General features: G+C 37.3%; 1 protein-coding gene across 2 annotated transcripts; it reads right to left on the bottom strand.

Moving 5' to 3' along the window:
• Positions 1-5677: 5677 nt before the first annotated feature.
• LOC103931200 (probable WRKY transcription factor 20) lies at positions 5678-10323 on the bottom strand. Of its 2 annotated transcripts, none has more exons than XM_009340621.3 (6): positions 9900-10323; positions 8222-8386; positions 7219-7762; positions 6959-7124; positions 6718-6876; positions 5678-6506 (listed from the first exon to the last, which is right to left on the bottom strand). In XM_009340621.3, the coding sequence occupies exons 1-6, from the start codon at positions 10143-10145 to the stop codon at positions 6017-6019; spliced, it is 1770 nt and encodes a 589-aa protein (XP_009338896.2). In that variant the 5' UTR covers positions 10146-10323; the 3' UTR covers positions 5678-6016. The 2 variants fall into 2 exon arrangements, with proteins under 2 accessions (XP_009338896.2, XP_048420134.1); XM_048564177.1 differs by lacking the exon at positions 9900-10323 and adding an exon at positions 8858-9260.
• Between the last annotated feature and the right edge of the window lie 1446 nt (positions 10324-11769).

Here is an 11769-nt window from a genome sequence, read left to right as displayed (position 1 = left end):
CAAAACAAGGAAGTAGAGCATAGTTATTCCTCACTACCAAATATTCTGCGGTGGAAAGCAGTTTTTGGTTTTCAATTGAATCGGATTCTTCGTAGTCCTCAATCATGCACATTAACAATTCTGCATGCAATTGTCCTGCGGACTATTACAGCCCTTTTTACGTTTTTCCTCCTTGCGATGGAAATGGTTATCATCGCCGAAGTCCTCGCTATTTGTACTCAATAGAATCTCATTCGTCACTCTATATAATGTGTCAAAGTTGTAAGACATATTTTGAAATCACAACCACAAGAGATTACGATCATGAATATAATGAATCAAATCAATATAAAATAGAGATGAACTAATTATATCGAACTTATCTATATAGTATGGAAGACATGGCTCTTGCGGACGACAAAGAAATCGGTGTATGGATAAGAATGTCTTCTACTCTCTCCAAACTATATGTTCTTGATATGAATAGGGTTTAGCACATAATAGAACGACTATTGTAAGAGCAGGGACAATCCTTATATAGTTTCTAGGATATCTCTAAATCAAGCCTATTCTTAAATGAGAGATTCATAATCACAATTACATATTTTATATCCCATCATAATAAGTCTTCACTACTTAGGAATTACTTAATAGGTTAATCAGATGTTAAGACTCTATTATTCTTAACCATATTGGACGATAAGATCACCTCGATAATAAAGTCATCTCTATAATGCGTTATTCAAGAATCAAGTGATTGGTTGACAAAGATATTAATACTCACAGTAATTCTTACATTCTCGCACTTGAGCATCAATAAATTTGTACACAAAATCAGCCAAATATAACCAGAATAATAGTGATCAATGAGTAACAAAGTTCTATAACCAAACCCTTATAACAACTGTTATTATTAATTTAAATGTAGAACTATGAAAACAAGGATAATGTGCACTTATACTAATCCTTCAAAACAAAAGTAGTTCGCAAATTAACTCAACAACGTTGGTAACAAAATCCAACTTTTCTGTCTATTTAAAATTTGATAAGAGAACGAGTAAAATACAACATAGTATTTACAAAATTAGGATCTCTTATTAAAACTTATGAATAAAATTTTACGATTAAACCATCAGCCACTAACTTTTCAATTCAATAATATAAAAGGCAGTTTCTTATTCTCACTGATTAAACGAGACAAAACTACACAGGCAGACTATTGCTCCCACTGATTAAAAGAGTAAAAAAAATCTCAAAGACGCATGTACCTCTTATACGCTTCCACTGATCAAGCATTAGTCAACAGGTTTATAATTACGAGATTTGGGGGTTCAAATACTAATTTTTCAACTTCATCTCTATGTCAGATATTGTAAGGAAGTGAGTAACTAAAACAAAACTATATAAAATCATATGGTTAGTTTTGTCCATTTAACATTGATAGAAACAAAAACATTACTAAATATTTTCTGATTGTAACAAAAGCATATAATTCCATGATCATCTTTGGATAGAAACTAATTATAATAGGTTTTCATAGCCAAAACATAAAACACAAGGGCAAACGTATATAGCTTAAACACTTTTAAGCAGATGAAGTATATACAGTTTTCCTTGCAATTGTCCTGCAAACTATTGCAACCTTTTTACGTTCTTCCTCCTTGAGATGAAAAAGATATCATCGCCAAAGTTCTCACTACTTGTACTCAATTGAATCTGATTCATCACACTATATTCTGTGTCAAAGTTTTAAGACGTATTCTGAAATCACAACAACAAGAGATTAGGATCATGAATATAATGAATCAACTCTATATAAAATAGAGATGGACTAATTATATTGAACTTATTTGTAAAGTATGGAAGATGTGGCTCTTACGGATGACAAAGAAATCGGCGTATGCATAAGAATGTCTTCTACTCTCTCCAAACTATATGTTCTTGCTATGAATAGGGCTTAGTACATAATAAAATGACTATTGTGAGAGCAAGGACAATTCTTACATAGTTGCTAGGATCTCTCTCAATCAAGCCTATTATTAAATGAGAGAGATTCATAATCCCAATTACATAGTTTATATCCGACCATAATAAGTCTTCACCAAATAGGGACCACGTAATAGGTTAATCAGAGGTTAATAATCTACTATTCTAACCATATTGGGCCATAAGATCAATTCGACAACCAAGTCACCTAAATAACAAGTTACTTGAGAATCAAGTAATTGATTGACAAATATATTGATACTCAAAATGAACGGTTCGGATGGTTGAAGTTAAAATCAGCTAGGAAGTTAGCTGTAGTGTATGTGAACAAATATGTGACTAGTGTGTCGATACATCAACCAAAATCATAAATATTTACATGGTTCACATTTTGTTTGGACTAGTCCAAAATTATTCTCTTGAATTCACTGTGAAAAGAGGGTCTTTTAGTATCTTTCCTTGGGGTGATATAGAAATCCAATTTTCCAACACACAGGCTTGTCAAAGTATGCTTGTAGGCACAAAATCCTTATATCGGGTAAAGAGATGCGTCTGTGGTATGAAACGTTATATCTCAACCTAAGTGTCCCAAATGGTCTTGCCAAAGCAAGCAAATTACTTGAATCACTTGGCTCCATGCCGACCACATGTGGCGTGTCCCAATTGGGGGGCAACCCATTGGCCCCAAAACATAGCTTTGGGCTTTCATATTTTGATGGTGTTGCACCCTCTATTTTTTTTTAGCAACTTCAGTCATGATCATTATTCTCCTGGATATCCTTAAAACTCCATGATGTTCTTCCTGGCCAAGGAGAATATAAGGTCCTTTTAATGGTAAGTCATTAACATTCATACAACGGGGGGCGGTGCCAAGGCCCTTAATTAGGTTGGATATACCTAAATTCGTTGTTAGATGGGTGATTTAGATATGAAGTTAGTGTGCGTAATAGCACATTTCATCAAGACAATTAATTGTCCCATATATATACGATTATACCTAATCACATGTTAATTGAATTTGGTCACATGTATAAGAACCATGATCTAATGAAACTCATATTTGAGGACAATATTCATAATGTTATCCAGAACTAAAACAAACACCAAACTTGAATCTGGGAACACAAAAAATTGTTCACAAAGTAAACCAAATTTTACTAAGAGGATTCGGCCAACATGGCAATTCCATGTCAAAATTCTGCTCTTCCAAATGTGTTAGGTGGAGCAAAATTAGTCTCACATATTGACTATGAGAATGTTACTCCTCTCAAGGGGCACAGATAAGTACAAAACCAATGACCTCTTCCTTCAAAACAGAAGTAGATTTTGCAAGGTTGAGGTTTAGGAGTATTGTCCCTTATTCTTAAAATTTTGGGTATTACGTGTTAAGGATCACACTTCTGGCCATGATGCCACCCCTTGACAGGTCTTGATTCTACCATATGTTGTAAAACCAACCCTAAAGTGGTGAGAAGAAAGATAGATTCAAACTTGGGTTCAGAAGGTTCCAATCAAAGCTAGGCGGCTCTGTTTGGTATTCTCCAGCCGAAGCTGGATGAGCAGATTCGGTAGGCGTCTGTCGAAACAGAGACTTCTGCTTGGTACACCTCTGCCGAAGTAGAGCATATCCTTCGATACATCTATGCCATTCATTGGGCTCTAATCAAAACGATAATTTAATGAACTTCCGTTCTCTACATTGCTACTTCAAAAGTATGCTAGAGGCATAAAAGGACAAGAAAAATCTTCTCTAGTCAAAATTCAATCGAATTCGATAAACTTCAAAATTTTACTTATTCATGGATGTAAAAGTTTTAATCATCTTTCATGATTGAACGGTCTGTGGAGCATACCAAAGAGCCATGAAATCGTCTTTATCGAGGTACTTCCATTTGTAATGCTTCCCACATAAGTCTTCGAAAAGATCATGGCGGATTCTTATTCAGATCTTATTCACACCATTGTTGACTTCAATGGTTTCTCAACTTCTCGATAGCCAAGTGGAGCTTCACATCTTGTACCCCACATAAAGTAGTTTCTGTCAGAAACTTCCATGTCAGTGAAATTGAACTTGTGATGGTTCGGCAATCCATTGAATGGAGACAACAAGATTGTGGTTGGTGCTATGGGGAATAAAAACCTCCATAAGCATCAAAGTAAAACATTTGGGTTCTAAAACATGGTTTGGTTTAATTTTCATGAAGAATTTCGAGTTTCACATGGTGTGTTGTTTTATGAAAACTTCAAGTTTCAAAGGCACTAATTTGAAGCTACATGTTCGATTTAAATGAACTTCTAGTTCATCATACGTGCAAGAACACTAGATACAATAATACAACTAGTGTATGAATTTGGGTTGCTTCGGGATCCAGTGTGAGTAAGCTTTGGAACTATGAAATGATGTCGATGGTCCAAACAAAAAAAATACAAAATATTAGATCGTAATTTATAAAGTGGACTGCGCGCCAAAAATATCTTTCTCTGTCTAATTTATCAACTGAAGGTCACTAAATTAATTTAATAGGCCGAGCCTAAACAAGGGTCGACAGTAGAAGCAAGAAATTCCAGCGGTTCGTGCCATATTAGGGCTAGATGGCTCCCAGCCAAACAGGTGGAGGACCCAAATCTGGGATAATCCCAAAAATGGACCTGGACCGAGACAGACAACATCCCAAACAAAATTTGGGTGCAGACTAATGAGGCTGGTTATCCAAAATAGAGGCCTCAATTGTTTGGGACTTGGAAGTCCCTTACTCAAACCCTTTTTTTTATTTTTTATTAAACCGGTATTCTTACTCCAAATTACATCAAGGGAAGGAGGGTTTGAACCCAAAATACAGTGAATTAAAGAGGAAGATCCTAACCACTAAGCCAATTTTGTATGCTATATCTACATGGTTCAAAAGGAGCCAAAAGCTTCCATTTTGCCACAAGCCATGACCTGAGAAGTTGAGAACAAAGCTACAAAGAATTCAATCGTCAATATTCACCTTGTATTTCTTCTGTAATGTTCTGTTAAACTTGTAACATTTGACTCTTGCTTTTCTTCTTTCTTATCTTTCTGGATCCATAAAAATGATTTGAGGGACCATTTCTCCTCATCAAGAAAAAAATCAAGCTACTACTTTGTACTACAGTTTAATGGTATTCATTTTCGACTGTAAGTGAGAGATCTTAGGTTCAATTTTCATCAAAGGTAAATTTGAACTACATTATTGTTAGCTCATTGTGAGGCTAAGCCTACTTCTTCTTCTTTAGTGTAGATAATGTCGTTTGTTGAAAAAAAATAAAAAAATAAATCAAGCTCAATGCAAAAGGGGAAAGCCTCCTCCCAATCTGAAGGGACACTTCCTTTCAAGATCACTCAATCCATAGAACACGACGAGAGACCCTCTTTCGACGGCCAGCTCAGGCATCGATCCTCTCATTCGGACCATCAATTATGAGAGGGCACCACTACAACTCATCTTTGACACCATCACTTTACGATGAATTGTACTTCTTGCATCTACATTTATGAAAACTTTATCTACTGCAGCAACAGACATTATCACAACTTTCAGACGCAAATGACACCAGACTGCATCAGTGCTCCGGCATCTACATTTGCTCGAGTGTTAGCAATAGGACTCACAATGCCGAGCAAACTTAAGGCTCTAAAGCAGCAGCTCAGTAACTACTAATTATACTATTAAGATTCCATCACAAACGCTAAAAGAAACAAAATTTTCTTATAATCATCGAACATTTTAAGCATTTAAATTACAACACATGGTGTCAAAGACGGAGAATATATATATAAGGACTCATTCATATTTGTACATAGTATTCCTGACAAGTTAATGTTACAAATACAGTACTTGGACAGAGAAGGCTTTTTGCAGCAGGCACCTAATCACAATACCACTTTCTTTGAAATAGACAAAGAAGAAGAATACCTCTGTTTCTCTTTTTTATTTTCGGTCTGAAACTGAGATGCCCTTTTGACCTTCGCTTGTGCCAAAAGAAGGGGAGAAGCAGCTTATTTCTGTTGGCTTCATCATAAGAAATTTTACGGACCTGTTAGCACTCTTCCCATGTTCTGTGGATATGGGTATGAGGAATGATTTAAAGGTGGAACCTCGATGCTGCGTGATTCACTTGGGTCTTCCCTAGATCCATACTGATTCGTGCTACCAATAAGAACACCATAGTATGTCGAAATAGGGGTATTTTGAGCAACCCTGAAATTGGAATTAGTGCGAGATTGCCGTTCCACAAGTTCAGAGTGCAGTTGCAGGTGCTCGTTGGATCTATTTTCGCCACCAGAGGTGGTTCCAACACCAAGATCAAGGCTTATGGTGTCACTTTCTTCTGATCTAATCCTCGACGGGACATTCACAGTTGTTGGTCCTGAAGCGTCATGGCTACTAGTCTTTGCAGTTGGGACATCATGATTATGCTTCCCTTCATATGTAGTTATAACTGCTTTTGGATCATGGGATGCCCTCTCCACATGTTTTCTAACAGGGCATCCAGCATTGGTGCACTTGTAATAGCTCCTGCATAACACGTGAGAACATTCAGAAACTGCATAATTCATTTGAGAATTGCAGTTAACAAGGGTAGCTTTGGACGATACGATGATGGTGGTAGAACACCAAATGCCAAAGCAGAGAGATTACTCATAAAGTTACCAAACAAATGTTGAAGTTACATGTTGAAACAGATAAAAATCAGTGAGAATTATCTTCCCCTGATGATAAACCATACCTTGGATTAGGATTTCCCCTCACCACTTTCTGACCATATTTTCTCCAGCGGTATCCATCATCTAATATATCAACCTCACTCAGAGTCTGAACAACAACTCGTGGTTCTCGGATAGGCTTAACAATTGGTGTGACATCAATGCCACCAACATCCGTCCTCCTGCTCAACAAATTTGACACCTTGTTAGTTAGAAAAAAAATGAACACAGGGGAAAACATAAGCATTCCTTGAATATTTATACCTCCTTTTTGAGAACGGGTCATCATCATCAGCCTCATCAGGTATCCTATTTGACAGTGAGCCTGTGCCTTCTACATTATCATCATTGCCTGTGACAGGAGATAGCTCAGGAGTACTACTTGGCTCATTGTTACTAGACATTTGCCCATAAATGCTGGATGGTTTGTCTACCATTAGAGAAGAAAAAGAAAATTAGAAGAGATGATAGAAGAACATTAGTCTATTCGGGAAATAGGTAACATGAATTAGTCTGATGCTTACCATCTCGAACAGTCAAAGATGAAGCCTTGTCAGATCTTTCTTCTTGAGGAGGCATCATAGCACCAGTATTATATCGTCGACTAGGTTGAGGCTTAGGATGATCATGTGTACCCTTGTAGATAATCTCTGTTATCTGGCCATCATGAGAACGCTCAAATAGCTTCTTCACTTCACAATTAGGATGGGTACATTTGTAATAACTGCGAGGAAATTCACACCCTTTAACGTGCTTTTGTCCATATTTTCGCCAGTTATACCCATCATCAGAAGATATTACTGAAGGCCCATTTCCTTTGTTATCACACTGAGATGTTTGGACCCCAGGATTTGGATGTTCCCTCTGTGTTAACTCACCCGAATCACCTTCAGCAGGTGCACTAGCTCCTGCAGTGACCGTGTGAACAGGTGCAGATAAACTAAATTCATTTGAGGAGACTGCCATCTCATTTTTAGCCAAAGGTGGTGACATGTGTGATTGAGGCTGAGCTTGACCTTGGATTTGCAGAGGCTGCTCATTCCCATAGTGGTTATAATCTGTAGTAACCTTGAATAAATGTAAAGCATTAGGCAATTAGTCTTTTACAACCACTTTGGCACACTTGCAGATACATAAAAAAACTCGATCAAGATATATCATTGTTCTACAATTTAGAAAGAAATATGACAGTCCATCTTGACAAGGAGAGTTTATCCCTAGAAAACATTATAAAGCATCTTTAAGAAAAAATATCGAAAAAACCTAATAAAGTAACGAAAGAATAATGGTAAGAGATTAAATAAATCCGTTAATCTTCAGAATGGGAGCTTAAAAGACTTTGTAGCTCAAGTAGATATCCACTGATATTGCAAGTTTAAACTAGAGCACAAGATAGGCCAAAGACCAATCAGCTAAACTTAGGATCAAGGCCACCATTTAATCAGTATCTTCCCCACATAGGTAAAACATATCCATCAAGGATACAACTAATGAAAGGATAATGGACCACTAATTCATAGAAAGTACCATATTTGATCTAGCATGGGGCTTAAACTCGAAGCTTCCAGAATTTCTTTCATCTGAGGTATTGAAATCAGAGCAAACTGTTGTTGCTGAATATGTAGTAGAACTTAGAGATCCGTACACCATTTGAGGCTTCAAAAAGGACCCAGTAGTTGGGGAAGGTTCTGCCTGCAAGACCAGATAAAGTAAAAATTAAGAAATATGTCACAAAATTCCAGATCCAGATACTTTTTAAGCAACGAGGCATGCAGAGAAAAGGAAAATCTTGTAAAAGAACTAGAGCGGAGAAAATAAGACTCTTCATGAAGCAAAAGAAACAAGGAAACTTGACAATGATGCAGCCCCATGAGTTATCCCTGCGATTTAAAGCCCTTTCAATATAGAAATAATTTTCCAGTACTTTGACATGCTGTTACATATCTGTCCAATAACAGGAAACTCGGACAATCACTTGGGCATCATCGTGATAGGCATCACTTAACAGATATGGTATTTGTCCATCCAACATAGACTACCCAAATAATTCTAACAAGCTCATCGATTACCAGGCACAAATGAAACAAATACTAGTAAGGAAGATAAACATATCTTAAAAAAAAATCCACTGAAAATGGAAGAGCAATTATTTAGACCGATTACCCAGACAACTGAAGTTATTGCAACATGCGTTGAACAACGAATATCATCTCCAATCACGATCAGAACATGAAGGGTCATAACCTCTATAAAAACTCATGTCAATCACAACTTTTAACCGCACCTCCTTGACCCACAAACTTTCTAGACTCCCTATACCCCCTTGCTAGTAATGCATTTATTCCTCATTCTACATACAGAAATAGAAACATTTTTGTCGTACTTGCATCCACTGCCACCGATAAATAAATACAAGCAGAAAGGCTAGAACCCACAAAAAATGCAAAAAGAAGAGAAAAAGAATCATTATGTGAGAAAACAACACTGTCGATGGTAATAAACAACAACAAAGTTCAAAGAGTTGTAAGTGAAAGCCTCATTATTCCCGAAAACAATTGCTTTCGAACAAATCTATACGGGCATAAAGAGAAATGACCCCAATAGGCCAGTACAACCATTACATTACTCTAAAACAGCAACAAAGCATCAGAATCTCGGGGTCCCATCCAAAGAACGCACATATAAAAACTCACTGCCATTGGCACAATAAAAATAAAATCAAGCATTCGCAGCGAACACATTTGATTAAATTAATCTGTAATGCAACAAAACAAATGAAATAGTAATCGGAATTTTCGAATTGTGCTGAAAAAAGCATCTTCTTTGCTCACTCGCATCTTCTTCGCTCACTCATCATCAACATCACATCAATTTTTAAGTCCTCAAAATTCCCCACGATAGCATATATACCACGGGGTAAAATCTCAGGCCGTCAAACCCAATTCCATTATCTACCCGTTGTTTGGATACCGAGAAAACTGCCGAGAAAATGTTCAAAATTCAAACTTTTTCACTGGAAAGTGATATGCTCAGTTTCTCCAGGCAGTAGAACAGAGCCTTACTAATTCAAAAATTAATAATGAAACAGAAGAAATTAAGCAGCCAAACGCGGCCTAAGATTCAAAAGGAGCATTTGCTTTTGCTCCCTAGAAAAATAAATTTAATAAAAAAAAGAAAGGGAAAACCGACGTGGAAGCGGGCAGACCTTCATGTTGGAGAGGAGGACGGGGGACTCGAGAAATGACGTCGGACTGAGGCCGTGGGGGATACTGAGGCAGGGGGACCTCGAGATCGGAAGCTTGGCCGGGGACATGAGCTTGTACTTGGCCCCACCGGAAGCAGCAGCAGAAGAAGAGAAAAGGGTCGGGTCGGAGCTGCGTTGGAAGTCGGTTAGACCCTGATCGACGTCGTCGGAAGGTCCGGAGGGGTGCCCGAGTGCGGTCGCGTCCATTGGAGCGCTGGTGGGTTTGGGTGTGGTGTGATGGAGTCAAAGGAAGAGGGACTACTGGGTTCGTTTTTGTTCAGAACAGAGGAAGAGCAAGGAAGGGTAAAATGGTAATTCTGTGTGTTGAAGGTTTTTGCCACAGAGAGAGAGAGAGAGAGAGAGAGAGAGAGAGAGAGAGGTTGACTTGCTGCACTGGATCTGAATTCTTCTGCGGACTGAGCCACTCAGAACTCAATGGAGACGTTTTCTCATTTTGTTACTCCTGGTTAAAATCTTATTGAACTTGGTAAAAAACAATTGGAAAAGTGTAATTCAACTGAATTGCGATCTTTTGTGCAGACGCAGGTTATATTAGTTGATAAGAAGCAGTCTGTTAACTTAACCAGAATGAATATTAAGTTAAGAAAATAATAATTACCTTTTGACATTCAAATTCGAATTCACATTTTTGCATATGCTAGCACTAGTGCTTTAGCATATAGAAAATTCATTATTCAAATTTAAGATTGCATTGAGTTGGCATAAATGAAGTGGCATAAGTTACTTTTTGGTCGACTTGAATTTAGTCAAGTTGATTATAAACAATGTGATCACTTCTCTGTATCCAATTTTGAATCACTCCGATGTAATTTAGATAACTTAATGTATAATATTGTTTGTATAAAAAAAAATATGTAAATCAATTTTTGTCTTTTTACCTACCCCAGCCTATCTTTTGTAAAAAGAAGTTTGGTACAAATATTTAGCCTAACAATGGTTTAATTAATTAAATTTAACTCATCCCATCCCCAAAAGTGCACTCCAAGTCTCCATACCACAACAAAAGAAAATAGTTTAGGCCACCGTTGTATAAATTTTTGGTTCAATGTTTGTGCGTGTCAAAATATAATTTGTAAGTACGATAGATGACTTTTTATGCGCAAAGAGTCAAAGAAAAGTTAAAATTTTATCGTCAACAAATGGCATAATGATTTACCCCCTTCATTAGTCAAGGCTTAATGATCTCTAATCTTCTTTGATCTGCTAAACAAGCAACAATTATTTGACATACATTTAACTAGATGAATTTTCTAGTATGCACTTGCGTGTAATATCCAACGACATATGTGGTCGTCAAATTCTTGATCATTGGATGTTTCGCATTCATACATTAGAGAATAGTAGAACTTTTGTAGTAGCCGGGAAAAAGAAAGGGTTTCGCGAATGAATAACACAACCCTCTCTGCGTACTTAGACTGACTTCCTCGATTTAAGTTGGGAACAGTGGTAGGCTTAAAGGAAGCAATCCAGAACCAGAAGCTGTGCAGCTGAGCCTCCAACCCACTGGAGTAAATTCTATTTATTAACAACAATGATGCAGGAGCTTCATGAACCACCTCCTCCAAACTGCCTGCCTCCGCAACGTTGATTCAGTGTGTTATGTGTTTTCACTTCCCACCACGTTTCTGATTCCGAAACTGTTCGCAACAGCGACTCGCTTTTGGTGACGTCGTATGAATTGACCGTTCCAAGAGCAATCACTGTATCGAGCTACCAGCGGACATCATAATTGAGGAATTAAAAAATCACCAAATGAAACACAATTCGCCACTTAATTAGATTTAATCATTAACTAGAACAAGATTGTACA

This window comes from the organism of the source record quoted next, unplaced genomic scaffold, assembly GCF_019419815.1.
Source record: "Pyrus x bretschneideri cultivar Hongxiangsu unplaced genomic scaffold, Pyrus_bretschneideri_v1 Contig38, whole genome shotgun sequence".
Taxonomy (NCBI): Eukaryota; Viridiplantae; Streptophyta; class Magnoliopsida; order Rosales; family Rosaceae; genus Pyrus; species Pyrus x bretschneideri.
The sequence above is the reverse complement of the archived record's forward strand: the minus strand, read 5'-3'. Positions and strand labels throughout refer to the sequence as shown.